General features: G+C 41.4%; 1 protein-coding gene across 1 annotated transcript; it reads right to left on the reverse strand.

Annotated features, from left to right (window-relative positions):
- On the reverse strand, positions 1 to 25,592 carry ABHD5 (abhydrolase domain containing 5, lysophosphatidic acid acyltransferase). The gene is made up of 7 exons (XM_077302707.1): positions 25,321 to 25,592; positions 6,871 to 6,962; positions 4,986 to 5,358; positions 3,801 to 3,955; positions 2,888 to 2,999; positions 1,963 to 2,149; positions 1 to 1,341 (listed from the first exon to the last, which is right to left on the reverse strand). Exons 1-7 carry the CDS (start codon positions 25,440 to 25,442, stop codon positions 1,252 to 1,254), a joined length of 1,131 nt encoding a protein of 376 aa, XP_077158822.1. The 5' UTR covers positions 25,443 to 25,592; the 3' UTR covers positions 1 to 1,251.
- Positions 25,593 to 25,599: the final 7 nt, after the last annotated feature.

The raw sequence follows: 25,599 nt of genomic DNA on the forward strand, positions 1-25,599 counted from the left end.
TCTATAGAATGGTTCAGAAATTTAATAAAAAATACAGAAATTTAATTCAGTAGCTATTTCAACATTCAAAAGCCAGCTAATAAGTTACTGTGCAGACCTTAGTTTACAAATTACTCTACTTGCTTTTCATTGACAAACGTTTGCTTTTTATTATGACAAAGTATCTAATACGTTAAATTACAGGTTTATGAAGAACTAGAGCATAAACAGCTCTTATTAAAAATACTGCATGGAATCAAGTATTTTATTTAAAAGTCCTGAGGTAAAGATGGCCCTCCTGTTTCATTTGCATTGCATCTTTTTATGGCATTTCTGGGTGTTAATCATAATATACTTCCCTGTTTTCCACTTAAACTGGGCCATTATTACACCTTTCCTTAGAAAAAAAGTTCATATTAGACACGGTTTCTTCCCCAGGGAAAAACACTCGAAACACACGGTGCAGGCCAGCGAGGAATCAGGCATTAATATCTACTAAGGAAAAGGCCATGCAACCAAAAAGGGTTTTAAAGCTGCTGGATTCTACAACAGCTCTTTAGCAACACAAATGTCAGAAGAATAAAAAGACCAGCCCTGGAAGACACACATAAATATTACAACAGACAGTACCTAGAACCAGGGAGGGGTTGGGTAGAATTCACAACTACTTCACTCCTCCACACTCCCAGTTCTTACTGTTGTCTTTTTCCTTAGAGCTCTGAGATTATTTTGACAAGCCCACTTCACAATCTAAAAAAGGGAATTAAGATCTTCTACATACACTTTTGGAATTCAAAGAGAAACAGTGAAACATTTTCAAATTCTTCAAAGGGCTAGTGTGTCAAGACTGAAATAGCTGAGCAACATATACTCCATATTTTATTATAGTTGCCTAAGATCACCGGGTCACTGGATTGTAAATAAAGACAATATTTCATTATAGTTAGATATAGCAAGTCTTTGTTGTATATGTAAACATGGGGAAATCCTCTAAATTTTCAAAAAGGTCAATTTGAGAAATGTCCAGTTAAAAAACAAATTTTTTTAGAGAAACATATACCCTCTCTAAATATGTAAAGAGCAATATCAAACCAAACTGTACAAAGTTGATCTTGAAAATGTCTCTCCCCCAGCAAAAGGCACTGCATGGCTTAAAGTGTGTAACATTTTGAAAGGAAAGCCTGGCTTAAAATGTCTCTGTTTCTTAATATTTTACGAAGTATTGCTTTGGGTTCCATCTGCAGCTGGTTTTTCTAAAGAGGAGAATGCTGGTCAGTCCACAGAATTGCAAATCTCTTTTATTTTCTGGTTGAAATCTTCAGGTTGATCAGCATATACATAGTGACCGGCACCAAGAATAGCCTATAGAAGAGGTAGAGAAGGAAAAAACATTAGTGTAACAAAGTCTATTTAAAGGTTTACTTGCGAGATGACTGAAGATTTTTTCTTGACAAATATATTGACATAAAATAATTCCAAATTGTTATTTTGGCAAGTCTCCACAAAACTTGGGTCAAAACTGCCAAAAGATGGGGTCCGTGGCAGCCCTGCTGAAGAGCATGCAGGATTTGCTGGATGGAGTCAGAAGGTAGGATGGGGGGGGGGGCACTTTCCTGCTCTGAAAGAGCTTAGTGAAGTGTTTCAGCGCATTCCTTGGCAGGCACCAGTGCGACCCTCCAGGCAGGCTGGGCAGGTGCAGAAGGAGCCAGTGGGGTGCTGGAAATGTATGTGAATGGGTGGCTTGCGTGCACATGCACACAACTATCAAGGCGGCGTGGAGGCAGACATTGCCATGCCTGTGCCCACCGCCTCCACCACCACCACACATCTCCACACACCACCGCCACCACGGCGGCAGGCAACCTGGCAACCCCAAATGGGGCCAGGCAACTCCAAATGGGCCCCCGACCCCAAGCTTGAGAACCACTTGTATAAGGTCAAGGCAATTTAAACTAAAAATTAATAATGAAACACCCTACTTACTATGGTTTTCACATATGAGTTTGGTCGTAGAGACTGTATGGTGGTCCCAGAATTGCCATCTATACATGACCGTGCTCCATAAATCACAGTGATAGGAATGTCTTGGTGCATGTCGGCAATCCGCTGCAGCATTGGCCTTTTTGCCCATCCATATGGCACGGTCATGTTCTTGAAAGCAGTTTCACCACTTTAAAGTTATAGAAGAAAAGGAGTGAAAAAAGCTGAAAACTGATTCTCAAATGGCTGACCTGCAGTTGTTTTAAACTGGAATGTTACTTATCCAAATACCAACTTAGTGTTTCCCAATGTTCAAGAAAAATACCATTTTATATTATAGTGCAAAATTGTATCTTGAATTGGCTTAATTTTGACTGATAATGACTATGTCAAACAAAAGAACTTTACATACTTCTAAAAGGTATTAATGATGAGATTTTGATTGGCCATTAGAGAAAGTGCATTTTCTATTTCAGAGCAACCATTAGGAATACACTTTCTGTGTTTTTTGCCATTCAGCTTGGTTCACTGAAACAATCGTCTAGAAGGGATGCTCAGCTAATCTGAAGGTTTCGAAAAATACTGACAGGATGTCCCTGTAGGATCCCAAACCTTTAAGGGATTTAACAAACCAACATTCTATGACTACAAGCATTTAAACAAGAATTTCTATTGAATGCTGCCAAATTGTATAATCATTTTTGCCAAATCCAGCAGTTCTTGGTACAACTTTTTGCTTCAAATCATCTAACTCTTCAGCCAAATGCAAATCAAGTTCTGAGCTAAATTAATTCAAAATTAAGGCTGCTAGTTCATTATATGCATGATACAGACGTGATTTTATATTTTGTCTAACACAATGGAAAAAAATGTAGTTATCGGGGACAATTTCAAATACTTAGCACATTTTGACAGACTTTAAATTTACCTTGGGGACTGCACATTACAATGGTAGATATATTCAGTCACAGTGTCATCCTCAAACATGGAAGAATATTTTCTCTTGAAATCTGGCCTGATACGCTGTACAAGGCTCAGCCCTGTCATAAATCAAGAAGAGAAGTTTTAAAACTGTTGACTTTTGGGCTTTCAAAATACCTATTAATAGTATTTTGCAACCACTTTCAGTGGCTAAGTTAATTAGTTTACGTGCACATTTCATAATTTTAGACAGGAAACAATGCAGGAGGCAATACTTTGACAGCTAAGAACGCACACATGCAGACATAGCGCATGACACCTCCTCCCCTTCAGACTCTTATTTCTGCTCATCACAGGGCTTACAATTAACTCAGGACCTGCATGAACACTCTCTACTGGATTCTAGTTCTATTTAATCAAGACAGTGGAGCACAAAGACAGAGAAAGCAACTGGCATTTGTACAGACAAAAACGTTTATTATACAGAGCCGGACTACTAATTCATCTAGCACAGCTCAGTTTACTTTTATTGGCAGAAGCCCCGGCTCTCAGTAAAGGGTTTCTCTTCTCAAACACCCACTGCCCTTAAAGCAGAGGTGCCAGAGGACTGAGCATACAAAGCATGTACTCTATCACTGAGCTAGAGCCCTTCTGCAACACAAGCAGATTTAATAGATACTAATACATTTTAAAGGTGTGCATCTATTGTTTATCTGAATTTCTGACTTAAGAATACTATCCCAGGTTTTTTTTGTTGCATCGGTGAATAAGACAACTCTTTTCCATCTTTCTGGTTAGGAGGTGCCTGCCGCTTAAACTGATTTTGCTTTTTTGCCAAACACACGTAATAGGTTCTGAAGCTCAAATATTGTAACCGGGTTCCTTAAAAGAGCAACACTATTAAACTTACAAGCACTCACCGAAAGGTCCTGCTATCCTGAGACCAGCCAGTGGGTTAAATGGACTCAACACTGCTCCAAGTGCTTTGATCCAGACTGGAATTGGTCTTTCCTGTTCAACACTGCTGGGTCTTTCTGGGAAACCCCATGGCTCGACTAATATAAGATGCTTCACCCTTGTAGGTATAAATGTCAGAGGCTGTATCAACAGGACAACTTAAAACAATGCCCACTGTATTCCAGAGGGAACTTCACATTATTGGTTTTAGGTGGCTCCTACTACCTGAAGCATAAACCAAAGCTCGGCTACTAGATATTAAATACTTATAGGCAATAGCTTTCCTTTAGAAAGAGCAAATCTGATTAGATGCCTGTATATAAAGCAGCAAAAGAAGATTCTATATTGTCAAAATTAAACTCGTCTTATTATAGTTTGTTCACAGATTACATTTCAATTCGTAATTAAGAGATTCTTAGCTGTGGGACTAGATGACTTTCCGCACAATCCTATGCAAAACTGTGAATCCACTGAAAACAAATCAATGGACAGACTTCAGTAACTGCACAGGATTGCGCTGACCATTATGTAAATAAATGACCATAACCAGGAGCATCCTGATAAAAATAATGTGTTTAGAACATCAACATCAGAATATTGGAGACACAGGAATTATCACAGTTCTTACGTCTTGATAAAATGATCCAAGCTTCTAATGTCTTCAATGAGCAAGCCATCTTTGCCCATTATAGCAACGCAGGGGTGGCCTTAATGATTCTAAGGCCTTGGGTGAAGAATATTGCCACCACCCCAGCACCCACGCTTGCTTGGGCAAAGCAACTGGTAGGCCATGCCCTGTGCGAGGTGGGAAGGAGCTGCCATATCTGTGACAAGCCAAATGCACTGGGCATAAGCAGCAGAAAGATCCTGCATTTCTTCTTTTCCCCATCTTTCAGCATGGGCAGGAAATATATAAAATGTAATATGCAAATGACATCTGAAAACATACAATTCAAGAGGAGTGCAATTTATATTTTAGTTGTGCAACTAGTCAATTCCCATTAGTGAAAGATGAAAATAGCCTTTCACAGTGCTGTATTTCAAGATTAGAGAGATACCACCAAATCATATTGTGCCATACTGCACTTGCTTACATCTATAGCTCTGATACTACAGAGAAAACTCCCTTTATGTAAAATTTCAGATACCTTGAGGGATACTTCAGAGAGTAAGCAGCTGCCAGGAATCCACCCAGGTTGTGACCGATTAAAATCATTCTGTCCAAGCCCATTTTCTGTCGCCATTCTTCAATAGATTCCACAAACTGATTCTCTGCTAGTTCTGCATCAGTTTCAAACTGTGGCCTACTGCTGCGTCCAAATCCCAAGAAATCAAAGGCATAAACAGTTCTATTTTCACAAAGATCTTCAAAGTTCAGAGCCCAGAGTCCAACACCTCCTCCAAACCCGTGGAGAAGAACAAGTGGAGTTTTATGGGAAAGGTTCTGAGAGAATGTTAGTGTCCATATTTTATTTCCGTTGGATATGAAGATATATTGTTTATGATATGGACTTTTGATACCTGAAGAAACAGAGAACAAGACTTACTATTCCAACACTGACATCTGTCCGTCAGTTCTAGGTATAACAGATTATGAGGGAAAATCCACAAAACAGTGACCTACATTCCATTATGTGCAGTAAAGTACCCAATCCAGAGGGCAGGAAGCCCTTTAACAAAAGCCAATTACATTGTGAGGTGCATGTATTTATATGCAGGCTGCATGCGGCCTGTGCACAAACTTGCAGTGTGGAACAGGTCTGTGGATTTGCTGAATGTATATAACCAAGTTGATAAAAAAATATCCCCTAACACCAGGCAACTGTGTTATAGAATAGAATGCAAAAACCTAAGAATCTATAAGACAAGTAATAGTACTCTGGCTGAATTTCCCTAATAAGGCTTGAATGTATTTCTGATCAGCATGTGCACAAATGTACACGTGTTTGTGTGTGGGAGTAACACACTGCACTATGTCCATGAGCAAGATCACTCACATGGTTACTTTTTAAGGACCAAAAGCATCTAGAGATCCAATCAAGAAGCATGAGGCTTCAAGTGTAGCTCAGCCATAAGTCAGGTTGTGTTTATCTGAATAGAGGATCTCTCTCCCAGCTTCCTGATTACAAGCCCTCATTCTTTCTAAGATCCAACTGTATGATTAAGTTGCTACATTCAAATAGATTGAAGCCAATCCATTCTTTACTGTAGCTCTGTTTGTGAAAGGGGAAAGAATGCATGAATCTTTGGCTGACATTTCTTAACACAAAAGAATGTACAGATGCAACAAGGTGTCGAGCAACACACGCCATATAATTAATCTCCTGGAAAATTAATCAGTGGCAGAATTATTTCATATTTTATATGGCAGGCAATTTGTGCACGCAGGATACAGATCACCCAAGGTGATTTTTAAATCCGGGTTCAAATAAAAACACCAGACTAATTCCTTGACAAAAGCATTTCTACAAGAAATGAGGTCTGTGTTTGCTAATGGGTAAAGACTAGTAAAAATGCAGTGTGCCAAATATGTCCAATTTATTCTGTCCCATGAAGAATAAGAATAATAAGTAGTTAGAGATGTCTTCGCTAACTGCTGTTCATGAGAACCAGCAATCAAGAATGTGCCCAGTTAAATATATCCCTTGTTCAAAGGATGTTCCCCATTAAGACTTCACTTCTGGGCTTTTCCCAAGAAAAACAGAGAGGTATGCCTTTCCTACAGTGTAACTCACAATATCCACCCAGACATCATGCCACTATGAATAGGTGTTCTGGGGAGTAGGGTACTTGCGTGCAATATATTTGATTATAGGTAAGCTCTCCAGCTTACACCTTGAACTAGTATATTTGCAATGCAACGTATTTGTCCTCAACTGCTCCTCAACACATTTGCAGTACACACCAATCAGCAAGAAATGGCAAACCACCTCCCCCACAGAAGGGAACATATTTCAGTTCTTAACAAGAAAACATGATATGGTGGCAGGGGGGGGGGGGAGAGAGGAGATCTGAGCATCTGTAATTGCTTACATTTCAGCATTTTCTCTTCAGCTTCTTTAAGCTGTACCACTGATGTAGGACACCATGCAGGCAACCAACTGGACACTGACAGCCATCCTGACCTACAGCAATAATAATGAAAACACTGTGATGAATAGAACTACAGCATGTTAAAAACAAAGGATGTATTTCCACCTTGTCCAAACAAATGCTTTTAAGGTAGTACTGAATAAAGAACCTCTACCCTGCTTCTTAAATCCAAGACTTAACATGATTACTCTAGTAAACCAAAATGCAAAAATATTATGGTGGCGCTAAGATGATGATGATGATGTTATCCGTTCAGTCGTGTCTGATCCTCGGCGATTCTATAGGAAAGTCTTCACCATGCGCTCCTGTCTCTGACTGCTTCTTTTAGCTGGTTCATGGTCATCCCTGTACTGGCTTTGATTATGTCAAGTCAGCAGATCTTTTGCCAACCACGTTTCCTTTTGCTGCTGACCATGCCGAGCATTAATGATTTTTCTAGCGCGTTTGATTACATGATGTGTCCAAAGTAAGTGAGCTTTAGCTGTAATCTCTTCTAATGACATAGTTTTAGAGAGGAGCAAACCAACTATCTTGTTGGTAACTTTGGCTGTCGATGGGATTCACAGCATTTGCCTCCAGCACTAACACTAAGATAACTCCAATTAAATACAATCATAGACAGTACATGAATAAGGATCAGATAAGCATTATTAGTTGTAGACATTCAGTCAACTCACTGTTTATTAAGTAGCCAGAAGTTACCGCTTATTAGATGATTAAAGAGATTTTGATTGTTTAGGAGATTTTTGTTAAATATGAAGCTAGAATATTGATTTATAAGAGTGATGTATAGATTATCTCACTCTCCAACAGCACTCATAAAACACATAAAGAACATGAGAAAGATGCCACTTATGTCCTTAGCAATATCTTCTATTATCAGGAACAATCAAAAGGTAAAGGAATGGAGAGGAGTGAATGATCCTATGATAGCTCAGATGATAAACTACCCTTTATTACAAATCCCTGTTAGTCCTTAAAGTAAATTCAAGCTGAAGAGAAAGTTTTGATTTTGAAGAAACCAGAGATTTCATATGTCTGGCTGGAAAACTGAAAAGCAAGGACTCACAATCCACTGGAGTAAAAATAGTATGGAAATATGTCTGTGATACCATTATAGTTATAGTTATATAGTTATATAGTTATATAGTTATCATTATATATCAGGATTTATATAAGAATAACTTTGTATATTCATAATAAATAAAGTAAAAAAGTGGAAGGAATGGGATCTTTTGGTATGGAAAAAATACTGTGGTAAAGATATATTATGTAAAGAATGACGAGGAGCTCACAAAATAGCAGATCTTAGTGATTCTACAGCATAGGCATGGACATTCCCCAATAATGTGATATATCAAAGATAAATAATGACAGCCATTCTTGACTGTGCAACTGATTATTAGCTGCAGAACCCGTGTGTGCACACTGTCATTTTAACCTCTCCTACTACACAACCATAAAGCTTCTGCCAGTAAGGATCGCGGCCTCTGTGTTAATGAAATTGTACACAACTTTAGTTATTCCTCAATCTCATTTGAGCCTCCCTCCTGTGCCCTTGAGAATTCATGCACAACGCTCTTATGCTGATAACTCTGTGGGTAATATTAAGGCCAGAATCCAAGAAGCCGCAAATGTGCATGGAAAGCACTTCCAATGTGTGATATGCGCATGCACCCAATTCTCCCCATCCACAGCACCTAAGGGGAAACACGCGGGAATGCATATGGAAGGGGGAAGGGTATGGAAATGCAACCCTCTAGATTGCAGCCAACAAAGCCAAGTCTTTATCTAAAAACCTTTAAGACAAAATTAGGGTGTTAACAAACACACACTATGTAGTGAGCAGCTGCAGTATAAGTCAACAGGATCCTGCTGTACAAATTCTCCCAAGCAACTCTGCCCAGCCTGTAAGGCACTTGCACAACCGATGAAGTTATTTTGTGCCCTGACACATGCTATGACAATGCTATTAAACTTTCAGATGACTGCTTGTCCCAGTTGTTACATTAGTAATTATGCTACACAAGAAGCAAATGTGATCCTATTAACAAAGCACTGATTTCTATGCAAGGGACTTAGCTTTGTCACGAATGGGCACATTTCCCACAGGACAGAAAGGAGGAAAGAAGTAAACGTTCTTGTAGAACCCAATAAGTAATTGTGGGATAGGGCTTTTGACCTGCCCTGATCCAACAGACCTGAAAAATTCATGATGAAAAAAATAAAGCATAAGTGAAGCTATCATCTCATAAAAAATAAAGCTTAACTGAAGCTATCATCTGATTTTCTTAGTCAGATCAATATGCTGATTAATTCATCTTTACGATACTCCTCCAACAGTGTCCAGATAGAAAGATTGAGTCTGTACCAGTTTTATAGCATAGAGAGGAGTGAGCACCGACAAAGTATCTAGGACACCACGGGATCTGCTGGTGTGTCTTCAGGGAGTTTCCTGAGCCTTGGGGATAAAAACTGAAGGGCCTTCAATGGAAAAGAGGGGAAAGAACCAGCTGATTGACTGGCTAGCAAAACACTGAGCAGGAACCCGAAGGAGGGTGTTTTAATCAAACCCTGCCTCCCTGAGCAGCCAAAGGGAAAACCCATCCTATCAGATGTCCTCCTATCCAGGGGGAGAACTACAAAGGGGGAATCAGCAGAAATCCTTCCCCATCACTTTGTTGGTCTCCAAACCACAAGACACCATCCTAATCATTCATATCAAGAGTTCTGCTTTAAATGCACAGCTGTTCCTTAAATGTTACTTAAACATCTTCATGACAAACATCTTGGACTTGTGCCTTTGGATGAAGTGGCATCATTTGACAGATAAATTATCAGCAGATCTAGCTACATTACAGCAAAATGAAATTGATCAAAAAACAACAGAAGGAGAGGTAACACTTCCAAAAGCATCTCAGAAAAAAATCTTCTCTGCTTCAATGCTGACAGTTTCCCTTCTGCAGCATCAAACTTATATTGTTTATTTGCACACTCCTGATTTTATGCAAAATACATGGCATACAAGCTAGGCCATACAGTCTTTGTGTTTGCCAAATTTTAATGTTATAAAACTCTGACCTTGAGCACAGAACATTTGGCTGTTGCTATTTAACATAGCGACTGTCAATTGAAAAGGAATTTGGGGGATTTGGCTCAGGTCCAGATAAATAAAACATAGGAAAAAACAAGCTCTTGTTCTGTTTCACAAGCCTTCCTCAAAAACCTGTTGCTTTTGAAAACAACTATCTGACAACAGCTCCACACAAACTAGTATAGAAATAGTCTTGGAGTTTCAATTTGCAAAATTATTTATGGGATTCCCTTCAGGGGTAGTCAAACTGCAGCCCTCCAGATGTCCATGGTCTACAATTCCCATGAGTCCCTACCAGCGAATGCTGGCAGGGGCTCATGGGAATTGTTGTCCACGGACATCTGGAGGGCCACAGTCTGACTACCCCTGCCTTACACAGCAATGGCCTGACTAAAGCTGAAGATCACATACAATTATTCCATGTAGACTGACAAGGAACAGAATAAGTTATTGGTCTATGGCTGTAGTAGCCCTAAAAGTCCAGACTAGCCTGATCTCAACAAAGCTTGGAAATTAAGCAGGGCTGGTCTTGGATGGGAGACCAGAAAAGAAGACTGAAAGTGCTACGCAGAGGAAGGCCATGGCAAACCACTTCCGTTAATCTCTTGCCTGGAAAATCCCATGAGGTAGAACTTCATGGTGTTCCCATGGGCCGGTTGTGACTCGATGACACGCCTTACATTTTACCATGGTTGTTTTCTGTTTAAAACAATGGACCAGTGATTAGAATAAACAGCCCTATCAGGGTAGAAACTCTTATCTCAGGGGTTCGACGTGCAAAGCTAGGCAGTAACAATAAAAAGATGACTGAGTACAGCAGATACAATCAAGTTATGAAAGATGTGGTCAAAGATAAAGGACACTCAGCCTCATAACTTTAGATCCACCTAATTAAATGGACTGTCAGATTTAGTTCAGATGAAATACTTCTCTACATATTGTATAATTAGCATGCGCAATCTGCTGGCGTGTGCTAATTATGCACTCTGTGATAGATAAATGAAACTTCCAGGCATGGATACAGTATGCTATTGTTGATACATATTCTAACAAAAAGGTCCAAGAGCTAGAGCCAAAGATTCCGTTCTATTAAAAGTGAAGATTTCCTCCAGCACAAGGAGACTTTCTTAACAGTAGCACTAGTGGAAGGCACCTTGTACTATGAGGAAGGCTCGAGTATTAGTGGAATACACCCAGAATCTAAAGTTGGGTATTGGACACTTATTTCAGCTAAATCCCAGATTTATCTCTCAGTCAGTAGATTCTATAACTCTTCTTCCAAGGAGGCCAGAAACACAGGTGATAGTTTCATGCAACAAAAATACTATAATTTAAAAAAATAGAAATCGGAGACACAAAAGCCACAAAGCAAACAAAGTGTTTTTTCACAGTCAAGCTTTTACTTACTCATTGTTATTGTTGTTGTTATGTGCGAAGTCGTGTCCGACCCATCGCGACCCCATGGACAATGATCCTCCAGGCCTTCCTGTCCTCCACCATTCCCCGGAGTCCATTTATGTTTGCACCTACTGCTTCAGTGACTCCATCCAGCCACCTCATTCTCTGTCGTCCCCTTCTTCTTTTGCCCTCGATCGCTCCCAGCATTAGGCTCTTCTCCAGGGAGTCCTTCCTTCTCATGAGGTGGCCAAAGTATTTGAGTTTCATCTTCAGGATCTGGCCTTCTAAAGAGCAGTCAGGGTTGATCTCCTCTAGGACTGACCGGTTTGTTCGCCTTGCAGTCCAAGGGACTCGCAAGAGTCTTCTCCAGCACCAGAGTTCAAAAGCCTCAATTCTTTGACGCTCGGCCTTCCTTATGGTCCAACTTTCGCAGCCATACATTGCAACTGGGAATACCATAGCCTTGACTAAACGCACTTTTGTTGGCAGGGTGATGTCTCTGCTTTTTAGGATGCTGTCTAGATTTGCCATAGCTTTCCTCCCCAGGAGCAAGCGTCTTTTAATTTCTTTGCTGCAGTCCCCATCTGCAGTGATCTTGGAGCCCAAGAAAATAAAATCTGTCACTATCTCCATTTCTTCCCCATCTATTTGCCATGAATTGAGAGGGCCGGATGCCATGATCTTTGTTTTCTTGATGTTGAGTTTCAAGCCAACTTTTGCACTCTCCTCCTTCACCCGCATCAACAGGCTCTTTAGTTCCTCTTCACTTTCTGCCATTAGAGTGGTATCATCTGCATATCTGAGGTTGTTGATATTTCTCCCTGCAATCTTGATCCCAATTTGTGACTCCTCTAATCCCGCATTTCTCATGATGTGCTCTGCATACAAGTTAAATAGGCAAGGCGACAGTATACAGCCTTGCCGAACTCCTTTCTCAATTTTGAACCAGTCAGTGATTCCATGTTCAGTTCTCACTGTTGCTTCTTGACCTGCATATAAATTTCTCAAGAGACAAATAAGATGCTCTGGTATTCCCATCTCTTTAAGAACTTGCCACAATTTGTTGTGCTCCACACAATCAAAGGCTTTAGCATAGTCAATGAAGCAGAAGTAGACGTTCTTCTGGTACTCCCTAGCTTTCTCCATGATCCAGCGTATGTTGGCAATTTGATCTCTAGTTCCTCTGCCTCTTCGAAATCCTGCCTGTACTTCTGGAAGTTCTCGGTCCACATATTGCTGGAGCCTAGCTTGTAGGATTTTGAGCATAACTTTGCTAGCATGAGAAATTAGTGCAATGGTGCGGTAGTTTGAACATTCTTTGGCATTGCCCTTCTTTGGGATTGGAATGTAAACTGACCTTTTCCAATCCTGTGGCCATTGTTGAGTTTTCCAAATTTGCTGGCATATTGAGTGTAGCACTTTTACTGCATCGTCTTTTAAGATTTTGAATAGTTCAACTGGAATGCTGTCACCACCACTAGCTTTATTGTTGCTCAGACTTCCTAAGGCCCATTTGACTTCACATTCCAGGATGTCTGGCTCCAGGTCAGTAACTACCCCACTGTGGTCATCAGGGATGTTAAGCTCGCTCTTGTATAGTTGTTCTGTATAATTTTGCCACCTTTGTTTAATCTCTTCTGCTTCTGTGAGGTCCCTACCATTTTGGTCCCTTATCATACCCAACTTTGCATGAAACGTTCTCTTCATATCTCCAATTTTCTTGAAAAGATCTCTGGTCCTCCCCATTCTATTGTTTTCTTCTATTTGTTTGCACTGTTCATTTAAGAAGGCATTCTTATCTCTTCTAGCTTTTCTCTGGAATTCTGCATTCAATTGGGTGTATCTTTCTCTTTCTCCCTTGCCTTTCACTTCCCTTCTCTCCTTAGCTATTTGTAAAGCTTCCTCAGACAGCCATTTTGATTTCTTGCATTTCTTTTTCTTTGGGATGGTTTTAGTTGCTACCTCTTGTACAATGTTGCGAACCTCAGTCCATAGTTCTTCAGGCACTCTGTCTATCAGATCTAATTCCTTAAATCTATTTGTCACCTCTACTGTGTATTCGTCGGGGATATGATTTAGTTCATACCTGAGTGGCCTAGTGCTTTCCCCTACTTTCTTCAATTTAAGCCTAAATTTTGCAACAAGAAGCTCATGATCTGAACCACAATCAGCTCCTGGTCTTGTTTTTATTGACTGGATAGAACTTTTCCATCTTTGGCTGCAGAGCACATAGTCAATCTGATTTCTGTGTTGACCGTCTGGTGATGTCCATGTGTAGAGTCGTCTCTTGGGTTGTTGGAAAAGAGTGTTTGCTATGACCATTGTATTCTCTTGACAAAATTCTACCAGCCTGTGCCCTGCTTCATTTTGCACTCCAAGGCCAAACTTGCCTGTTATCCCGGTTATTTTTTGGCTTCCTACTTTAGCATTCCAATCCCCCATGATGATAAGCACATCATTTTTTGGTGTTGCTTCTAGAAGGTGTTGTAGGGCTTCATAGAACTGATCAACTTCATCCTCTTCAGCAGCAGTGGTTGGGGCGTAGACCTGGATCACTGTGATGTTGAATGGTTTGCCTTGGATTCGAACTGAGATCATTCTGTCATTTTGGGGATTGTATCCCAAGACTGCTTTTCCTACTCTCTTATTGATTATGAAGGCTACTCCATTTCTTCTGCGAGATTCTTGTCCACAGTAGTATACCTGATGGTCATCTGAATTAAATTCACCCATTCCTGTCCATTTTAGTTCACTGATTCCTAAAATGTCGATGTTCAGTCTTGACATTTCTTGTTTGACCACGTCCAGCTTACCTTGATTCATGTATGATTACTTACTCATACTGGGTTTTAAAACCTCACACTCGCTCTCTATACATATATTTCATGAGAAGTTGCAACTTCTACTTTTCTCAGTGAGTTTAGAACACAGAATTAGATATTACTTGTCAGCCCAATAACTGCACAATAATTCACATGCAATAATGTACATCCAAAATGGGGCCAGAACTCTGCATAATAGGCCAAATTTTTGTCACCATGGATGGTTCCATTTGCTACTCATGCTAGACCCATTACAGGTTTATTGAGACTACAAAATCAGAGGCCAAGAGCCTGAAAAACCCAAGGTGCAAAACACTTCTTCCAGATTTCAAATTCTGGTCATCTGACCTCACCAGAAGAAGGCGGGGAAGAGAAATGTGAGATTCAGAAGGTTGCTTCTAGGGGCTGGACAGCTTTTATATTTATGTGATGTGAAGCAAAGCATATGAGACTCTCGATTAGTTTAGTTGAGCTATTCCTCTTCCAGGTCAGCGCCATTTATCTGGAATAACCATTCAAAATGAGGTTTCTGAAAATTAGCTCAGTGGGTTGGATCCAGAAGAAACATTTCTGATGCTAAAAGGCTTTCTGTCAGTGGAATGCAGCTTCCTCATTCCTTGTACTGTGCAGCTCTAAATGTCCCCCCCCACACACACACTCCCGTATAGCAGCAGAAATTTTCTACTGGATCCCACTGTTGGGGTACAATTCTAAACACTTAATTAGAACCCAGTGAAAAAGATATTGGGGTTTCTTATCATGTATTCCTTTCCAGTATTTATGACTGCAGTGTTTAAAATAAATTCCATTTTAATTTGAAACCTGGAACACTGGCACGTTTTCTTAATTACCATTAGATGTAAAACATTGATTAAACTGGAGATTGCCTTCAAATCTAAGAGCTGTTGCTTTTGTTCTCAAATCTGAAAAATATAACAATGCTATAACAAATGCTACAGTGAAGTGAAGCAGTGCTTCTGCCGTTCTAATGGAATCTGCTTCCCAAGCAAGTTTTTCTGGGTTAACTTTCCAGAGAGCTGGAATGCACTAGTTCATAAAGCACCCTTGCCAACCCCCTCCCCCAATCAAACAAATGGGTTTGAAGCAGAAGAAAAGACTGCAAGATTAAATTTAGATATGAAGAGAATATCCTCTTGAATAAATGCAAGACCGAGAGAATCTGGTAGTTTGTGGGGTGTATATTTATTAACTTGATGCTTAGTGATTCTGACATAGTGGTTGTGGAGATCTTAGCAAGGATCCAAAGAACTATGAATCTAGAATCAAGAGCCCAAGGGAACTTTTGGTTTGTTTTTCTGAACTGCAGCTTTCTCTGCTGAACAGTGAACTGCTGGAAGACAAGGAGCTGCAAAAAAACCTTTATGATGTGGGCTTCCTGTTTTAGGCTGGCCAAAGTCTGAGGATTTTACTATGTCAGTGTCAACCAAAACGACTGTTTTGATCTCAGCCTTAAAAATCAAGGAAATGATGCACTGGCATTTGATATAAATCAATGCAAATGATACAGGAATACAAAACTTTAAGAAAGCGGTTCAAAAGGGCCTCAATAAAGATATTACTGTTAAAGCCATGCCATTATGGAGTTCATACAAGTCTGGCTCTATTCATGCGCAGAATGCATTTTTAAAAATAGAATCGAACCTGAACCCCAATGCCTGGTTTTGCCATCTTAATTGCAATACCTATTCCAAATTTCTGATTTCCATACAGAATCTAGCGACTGGCTTATCACAGAAAGGAAGCGACAGGATACAGTGTGCTCACTGGCCAAACATTACTGCAAAGAGATAGGGATTTTAAGAGACAGTGGATTGCAGATACAGCCATAGCAATTCATGTGGTTTAGTAAACAGGAACAAAGTCAAGAATGCAAAGTTGAAGCCAATACAGACAAAATGCTGCATTCTACAGGCACCATATTTTAAACTCCAGCACTACAAAAGAAACGTACAGGGTACTTATGCATGCAAATAACATCTTTTTGTTTTCTTTTATGGTAATTATATTTCTAGTGATAATCTGAGATCTTTAGTATTATTTTACATTACATATTTTGTGCCATGAAGCAGGATTATACAAACACTCACACTCTAAATAAGCATAAAAACAGGACAACAAGAAAATGCATGGATTCTTTAAAAAGAGAAGTTACATCATTTTTTCCTGCATGTTTTGACACAAAAGACATATGCCATTCAGGACACAGCAGGATTACCTGCACATAAAACCTACCTTCTCATATTTTGAAGACAGCCCTGTTTCCTTTAAGATTCAATAGCATGAATCAGCACATCAGCAAAAGGGTTTGAGTGAACATGACACCACTATGTCACCATGGCACATGGTGATGCGCTGAGAACAGCAGTCATCAGGTAGAGTCCCTGTGATGTCATACAATGCTTTTATGGAAAACACCATGAGAACAGCTCACCTATATACATCCTAAAAACTAATTCAGATGGTATGCAGTTATTCACAGCTGTGAGAAAGATTTGTAGCTATGTTTGCATCCATGAGAGGAGGGAATATTTACAGAACAAGAACATGTTAGCTGGGAGAATTTAAGAATTAATGCAGGATGCAAAATTGCTAACAATATTTTGGGACTGACTGATCTCACTGGAAACAGATAACCTGGGGAGAAGCAGGCTGAGAGATACACATAAAAGAGGGGAAAGGTGTGAGGGATTAAATTCCAGTTTGCCCCAAGATCAATGTCACATCTCAGACAGCAAACTGTGAGACATCTTCAAGAGTAAAGATGGTGGCTTATTAGCAGGCTGGGAAATACATAATACACACTTTCCTCTGTTCTGTTAAGATTTGCATGTACAAGGAATACTGTACTCATGGTAAGGGTAGTTCCCAGTCCAGGATCAACAGCACAAATGCTAACTTTGCAAACAGGATGAAATACCCATTCAACTTCAGTTCAGTCACAATAGAAACACACACAACAGTTGTTTACAAGCTGTAAGCAGATAGTTAAGGCTGAAAACCTTTCACACTGGTCTTCTTTCTTTACCACGAGGACACAGAATCCTCTTGTTTATGTTTATCACCAATACGGTTGTGGGTTATAGTTCCCTTTAAGAGTTTGGGAGAGGGGAGGGAGCTACTGCACAACATTTCTAGGAACCTTACTGTACAGAAGCTGCCGAAAAAGTCCTTGGCAGATTATTGCAGTACGTTGCTAGGTCAGAGGTAAAAACAACTCTTTCCTTGCATAGTTATTGCCTCTTGAACTTTGTATTGCAAAAAGATAGCACTAAAACAGGCAGAGTAAAAATAATACATAACTGTTCTGGATACCCAAGAAGCAAACATATATCTGCACCCCGTATTTAAACCTGCTAAATTTCCAGTGCAAGGAAAGGGACTTTGAATCTTAATAAGACTCTTATATGGGGCCATGGAAGGTGATGGCAAAGAGTAGACCCCAGTGGTTAGGATTCAATGATAAGGACATCATAAAACAAATAAAGCATAATGTATACAGACAGAATTTGTAAATGTGAACCTGGTCAGCTTGAGTCCTTACAACACCGTTCACTGGATTGTAAAATCTGGTCTGATTTGAGAGAAAGATATTTGTTCTCCCTCTTAATGGGTTATGTGAATTCATCATGTCAAAAAAATCTCTAGTTTTTCCCTGTAGATGAAGATCAGAAAACTATCTTAGCAGTTGCTAAAAATTTAGCTGTGGTGATTGCCTGTATAGAGGGTTGGATCTTGATGTGTTCTATATCAGGGGTAGTCAACCTGTGGTCCTCCAGATGTTCATGGACTACAATTCCCACGAGCCCCTGCCAGTGTTTACTGGCAAGGGCTGATGGGAATTGTAGTCCATGAACATCTGGAGGACCACAGGTTGACTACCCCTGTTCTAGATCTTTGAGTCAAAAGATCAGTTAGATGGAAAAATATTCAACATATCACCAAAGTTACTACAGGTTCGCTTAAAAAACTGTATAGCAGATTGAAAGGTGACGTTTTATTATTTATTATTATTTATTTATTGGACTTGTATACTGCCGCTCCCAGCAAGCTGGCTTGCAGCGGTTCACAAAAAAGAGACAATGTACAGCAAGTCACATCTAAAACATAACCTAAAACAATTCACAATAATCTTAAAAACAATCCTCAACATCATTAAAGGTGGAATACTCTATAGACTAATAAAACCTCTACTCATATATTGGACCACCGGGCCAGTGCTAATGGTAATATCAACAGGCAATACTAATAGATGAAACAGGATCCCTAATGCTGCCTAATACTGCACATAGGGACCGGAAATGGGGGGAGGGGGGCCCAGATCGCACACCCCGGAATTACCACCCAGCTCTAACCAAACGCCTGGTAGAAGAGCTCCGTTTTGCAGGCCCTGTGGAACTCAAGGAGTCCCGGCAGGGCCCACAGCTCACTTGGAAGGTAATTTCACCATGTAGGGGACAGGACCAAAATGGCCTTGGCCCTGGTCAAGGCCAGGCGTGCACCCTGTGGGCCTGAGACTTCCAGCAAATTCATACCCACAGAGCAAAGTGTCCTGTGGGGAGCATAAGCAGGTTGGCGATCCCATAGATAAGCAGGCCTAAGCCACGTAAAACCAATACCTTGAACCTAATCTGGAAGTAAACTGGCAGCCAATGGAGATGTTTCAGCAAAGGCTGAACATGAGCCCTCCAGGGTGACCTGGTCAGGACTCGCGTAGCCGCATTCTGCACTAGTTGTAATTTCTCGGTCAGAGACAAAGGTAGGTCTGTGTAGAGAGACTAACAGAAGACTAATCTGTACCCCTCATGGAAAGGCTATTTTATATTTCACACATGAACAACCATGTACATGAAATAGGATTGCCATGCCCCTTCTGTCAACTGCCAGGGATGGGGGAGGGGCTTACAAGAAGAAAGGCCTAGGTCTGATTGCCAGTACTACATAAGAAGGGACATCATCACGCCAGGGTGACACCCCAGTATTTGGGCAAAAACTCTATGACAAAAATGGCTTCTACCATAAATGTTTTCCCTAAATACCAGAGTGTCACCCATATGTCACTTCCTGTGTGACACCAACCACGGGGACTAGGTCTATTCCTTTCTCCTGGTATGCCTTCCGCCAACCAGCTGAAGCTGAAGGAAGGCGCAGGATTAGGCAGCACTTTTACAACTGGATGGGGTGCAATTAGCATCTGCAACGGCTGCCAGGAATTTGGGTGTGATTTCGATGCCTCCCTCTCTATGTAGGCTCAGATAATTAAGGTGGCCCAGATGGCGTTCATCCATCTGTGCCAGGCACGGCTACTAGCACCCTACCTTTCCTTGGATCACTTGGCCACATCCATGCAATGGTCACTTCCAGGTTAGACTTCTATAACTCACTCTATGCAGGCCTACCCCTGTCCTTGACCTGGGAATTGCAGCTAGTACAGAACGTGGCTGCGAGGGTCCTCACTAGAACATCTTGGAGGGCCCACATCCAGCCTGTGCCGAGACAACTGCACTGGTTGCAAGTTTGTTTCCAGAACAAGTTCAAGGTTTTGGTTCTGACCTTTAAGGCTAAATGTGGCTTGGGTCCTACCTATCTGAGGGACCACTTCTCTGCCTATGCCCCCCGCAGGGCTCTTTGCTCTGCAGGTATGAATCTACTGGTTGTCCCAGGCCCCTACCTGGTGGAACGAGCTCCCGGAAGAACTAAGGGCCCTGATGAAACAATCAAGGTTCCACAGGTCCGCCAAGATGGAGCATTTCTGCCAGGCATTTGGTTGATGCCTGATGTTACAATCTGGGGTCCCACCCTATGCTGAAAGCTAGTTGTTAGATCCAACACCATGAAGATCTCAACCATTGAGATATCATTGTGAGCCACGATAGTGGCCTGAGGCCAGAGCAGCAATGTTTTTATTGGGGGCGGGGGCTTGTTCTCTTGTTCTTATCACCATCTTGATGCTAGTTTTGATGCTAGTTTTAAATGTGGGGATGGGGGACGTTTTAATGTTGTATTGTATTTATGGGGGTTTTATTGTTTTATCTGTGAGCAGCCTCAAGCTGACACTAGTTGGGAGGCGTGGGAAATAAATAAAATAAATAAATAAGTTCAGACCAACACGGCTACCCACTTGAACCTTCTGGGTGCCACCGCTAGCTCGTCCTAGGTGCTGCCAACAGCCAGGTGGAGCGGCGGGGAGCTGCAGACACATTGGCCATGGCAGGGAGGGTTATGTGGGGTGCTGGCGGTGGAGAGGCTCATGGCTCGCTAGGAAGGGCAGTTCTTCCAGGAGCCCTGATTGGCCCACAGAGTGTGGCCAGCTGGCGAGAAACCAAGGACGGACACTCTCAGGGCCCCGAACATGTTTCACCCACTGGCCCTTTTCCCAATTATTATAGGGCCACAATGGTTAGGATATTCTGAACAAATAAACTTGCTTGTTTAAGAAAGGAAGAACAAAGACACTGGATTTTGCAACAGGAAAAACAGGCTGTGCAGGTAGAAAAGTTTGAGACTCCAGACTAATTCACAAGACCATGAATCCACTGCATCCAAGCTTATTAGTCAAACTAATTTAATGTCTCAATGGGTTGAGCTATTCTGACAGGTCTGGATCAATTAATAACTGGCAGCACTGGTTACATGAGTGGCTCAATCTAGGCAAACTGCAGACTCAAGTTATCATGTGACAGTGACTAAGCAGCAGAGTGATACAACATGACATTAAACAAGGGTCAAATGATAGCCATACTACCCAGTACAGTACTACCTGTACTACATAGGTACCTGGCTGATTAATTTCCAAGAACAAATTTTAAAGGAATCACGTTGTATTTATATGTCATCACCCAAAGCAATTGTTTTGACCCAGTATAGCAGGGGTAATCAAACTGCGGCCCTCCAGATATCCATGGACTACAATTCCCATGAGCCCCTGGCAGCTCATGGTTATTGTAGTCCATGGACATCTGGAGGGCTGCAGTTTGACTATTCCTGCACTATGGCATAATGCAGGGGTCCCCAAACTTTTTGAGCCTATAAGCACATTTGCTATTTTCATATGGTATGGTGGCATGGCTTATCTTTCAATCACATAGTGAAGATCTTTGTGCTGCAATCTTTAAAAATCTGCACAGCCAATCAAATCTCCAATGACTACTCAGAAAAAGCTCTACCTGGCCCCGCCTAATTCCTAAAAAATCCTTGGGGGGCACCAGGAAAGATGTTGGCAGGCACCATGGCACCCACAGACACTGCACTGGGGATCCCTGGCATAGTGGCTGAGAGTTTAAGCTATCTGCTAGTAGGTCCACTCCAAATCTTGTCCCACTAACTGATTTAAGGCAAGCTGTAATCTCCAAGAAAAACTGTTGCAAAGGAGAATAAGAATGCTTGTAGGATTATACATAGAGAGTGAGAGAAGGGTGCAATGTAAGGATATCTATAGTGAGAAGTTTGGATGAGTACATATGTTCTGTGACCAGATATAAGAGATCAGAGGAACCACAATAAGAAATATTTATTGAGGTGGATTGTATAGTGATGATCATGGTGTCTCCCCTGCCAGGTAAGTATTGAAGGGAGATACAAGAAAATTCCTTATGGTGAAAGGACGTGCCCCTGTAGCTCTGGTCAAATAGAAACATTGGAACATATCTTTTTACATTGTCAGTTTTATAATGACATATGTTCCATATTTATCACACCATGGTTACATAGAGTCCCAGGGCATTCAGGACAATCTTATACCTCCCTGCTGCTCACAGACACAAATTGTTCCATCACATATAGTGTTGCCAGGTTTTGTGCTGCAGCCATGAAAAGTCGGCGGAAGTTGACTAAAACTTAACTTTAGCAATGAGAGAGCAATTAGAACAATTACCTGTATTTCATAGAATCATAGAATCATAGATTCAGGCCATCTAGTCCAACCCCCTGCTCTACGCAGAATCAGCCCTAAGCATCCTAAAGCAAGACTAAATTTCCATTTAGTCTTAATTTATATTTTAGTAGACTCATGGTCTAAGTTTTTAACATAATGTTATTTTATGAGTAAAACAATGTTTTAGCCATATTATTTTTGTAACCATGAAATTGTTTTGACTTTGCTGGTCTATGACCGTAATAAAGATATGTATGTATAGTGATGAGAAAGGAAGTGTAAGAAAGCAAGTATGTATGATGTTTACCAAGGCCACACCAGGTCAGAAAGTAGTGGAATACAAGAGCAGCTAAGCTGCACAAAATAACTGACTTGCATGTGTAAGAAGTAAAGGAAGATTTTTTTGAGCACTTTACAGATACAGGGAAAACACGTGACAATTAAATTACACAAAACTTTGGTGTGTGTAGAGGCAAAAGACTGAGGGGAAAACATAAATCTACTAAATAAATTAGTTAGGAGACAGCATAAATAGTGTACTTGTTATCTGTTTGAATTACTTATACACCACCTTTCCCAAAGCACAAGATAGTTTACAAATCCAAATTTTTACAATACTATGTGGAGCAAGGGGGAAACAAATGAAGGGGTACTAAACGGACAACATACACAGGATGAAGGCACCTGCTAGGTATCGACGAAAAGAGGAGGGAGTAATCAAGAGAGCCAAGGTATGTATGATAGCACTTATAGACTAAGGAGCATTTGTCAAAATTGGGGCATCTCAAAATCTTTGTTCATGAGTACAGATTTAAAAATTGCTAAAAGTAAAATATTATAGAGAACCCTATTATACAAAGAAAGGGAAATATTGAATAATGTGGGATGAATGAAACATGTTAGAACTTTTTTGATAAAACTCTTATGGAGAAAACAGCAGAATTTGCTTTGGAGACAGCACATTATGTGAGAACATTAATTTTCATATTCCAGACACCATATGATTTACTTACTCCAAAAAACCCACATCCAAGCATATATTGGAAGTACAGAAGATGGAGATGTTATCATTTTATCTAAGTCACAGTTCATCTGGGTTTTGCCTCCAAACATCTTTCAACAAGTAGCATCATAACAAAGTAGAGAACACTTTGGATACAAGTAGAATATACTTCCTTGACAATTGGGAATCCATATCAGGAAACAGGGCAATGGGATACAGCAATCTATTTACCTCCTCCCTGTACAAACTGTTTCTATTCAATAGCCACATCCACAGACCAATAGATAATGAAGAACAACAATTTATAAATGTATTTTCTATAGCCAATATCAAATGTCAAGTGGATGCAGCCATAAAATTGAGAACTTTGTGGAGAAAAAGACTGATAGGGGCCAGAATAACCCAAATCACAAGTACTGTTTATGAAAATATGAAATTATTATAATATGAAATTATTATGTGGTTATAGAAATTATGTAACCACTAGAAAGAAGGGCTTTCTTTATTCTGGGCCTGGAATGGGAGCAGGAATTGGCATCTAGACTTAACGTCAAACTCATGCACATGGTAGTTCTCACTAAATATCTGAGAAGCAGGAAAGGGGAAGGGAAGAATTTGAAGCACAGTACAGGCAGCAAGGAACTTTGCTCTCATCCAGCCACTGTTTCCCCTTCTGAAACCACCTCTGCCCCATGTTTTCCAGTAGGGCTCCAAGATCTCAATTGCAAGAAAAACAGCTGGGAGAAACAAACTGAGAAAACAGGAGATATATAAATGGAAGAAGAGTTCAACACCTCCACACATATTCTGACACCTTCCCCCCCCCCCCCAGTTTTATAGTGATTCAGCTACATTTAAGAAAACCGGAGAGCATCTAGTGACATGTAGGACAAAATATGAATGTGAAAAAAGTGATATACACTGGTAGGTGGAGAAGAGCAGAAACAGTATACATGGCAAGGGGGATATGCTCAGCAAATTTGTAGAAGGTGAAGGCATTCACTGGGTGCACACATAATTAAAAGTGCCCATCAGCGCAGTTCTAGACACACAAAAATATTCATACTGAGCCATTTCAAAACCTTTATGTATCAATCGCAGTTTTAAAATAAATGCTTAAAGCAAACATTAGATACTTGCCTGTTGCCCAAAGGAACACAAAGTATTGAAACACTTTGGTATCCAGGGCCAAAGGCAGGCATGGAAAACAATTCTGGAAACCAGTGGGTAGCAGTGTTGCTCCGAAGCAGCACAACAAACATTGAATCCATAGCACCTTTATTTATTATTTATATTTGTATACTGCTACCGCCCTTCCCTGAGTCTCAGGTCAGTTCACATGAACATAAACAATAAACAGAACTTTCTTCATAACATAACATACAAGTATACTATAACAGTAATAACAATAACAACTAAAACTGAAAGTAACAGTCTGATTCATAACAATACAACAGGTCCATGGTACATGGGTTTTTGGGAGGGAGGTTCAGGGGCCCTGAAGAAGCTTAACACCAACAAAGATTTATTCAAGGCGTGAGTCTTCCACAGACAAAAATGAAACAAGGATCATAAGAGTACAGATCTAAGGTCACTTGTGGGGATGCTTCCTCACTTGAGTGGAGACAGACCGGGCAAGCCACTAGTATCTTTTACTTATTTCTGGGAAACTGTCTGCCCTTAATTACTAACCTTGACATTTTTATTTCTCATTTTTCTCAACTCAAAAGGACCAATTGGCCGTTTTAGCGAAGAATGACCATAGTGCACAATCTGGAAAGGATGACACAGTTTACTAATTTGCCACTCAATTTACTGCTTTAGATCCGTCCTCCCATGACCCCTGTTCCGTTCTGTCTGCGGAAGACTGCCTGCACTCGAAAGCTCACGCCCCGAATCCATCTTCGTTGGTCTGAAAAGTGCGGTCGGGCTCCATGTGGGTCGCTCTGGAAGCAGGACGTCCCGCAGGAGACCCTTCAGGGGCACCCTCGGGCACCACCTTGAGGGCGCCTGTCCGGGGAGCTGGGGGGCGAACCCGGGCCCGCCCGTGTGCCAGGCCAAGCGAGGGGAGGCAAGGACAGGCAGAGGGAGCGCGGGGACCCGAGGACGTCCGGGGCGCGTAAGGCAAGGGGGCGGCCGGGGGGACGGAGAGGGGCCTCCTCCTCCTCCTCCTCGCACTTACCCTTCCCTGGGAGGCGCCAGGCTCTCCTCGTCAGCCATGGCAGCCGCGCTGGGCTCGAAGGACGACGGCCGCAGCGCGGCGAAGGAAAAGGCGACCGCGGCGACCGCCCCGCCGCCGGCCATCACGGGACTCGCCCCAGGAGCGGTCGCGTCAGAGCGTCGCCCCGCCTCGCCAAAGCGAGGGCGTGGCGGCGGCGGCGGCGAGAGCGGCAGCTGCGGACTCCGGACAGCGCGCCCTGGTCGGGCCTCGGGGCCCCTCGCGCCGTCTCGCGGGTGGCGT

The sequence above is a fragment of the Paroedura picta genome, chromosome 11 (assembly GCF_049243985.1).
Source record: "Paroedura picta isolate Pp20150507F chromosome 11, Ppicta_v3.0, whole genome shotgun sequence".
Taxonomy (NCBI): domain Eukaryota; kingdom Metazoa; phylum Chordata; class Lepidosauria; order Squamata; family Gekkonidae; genus Paroedura; species Paroedura picta.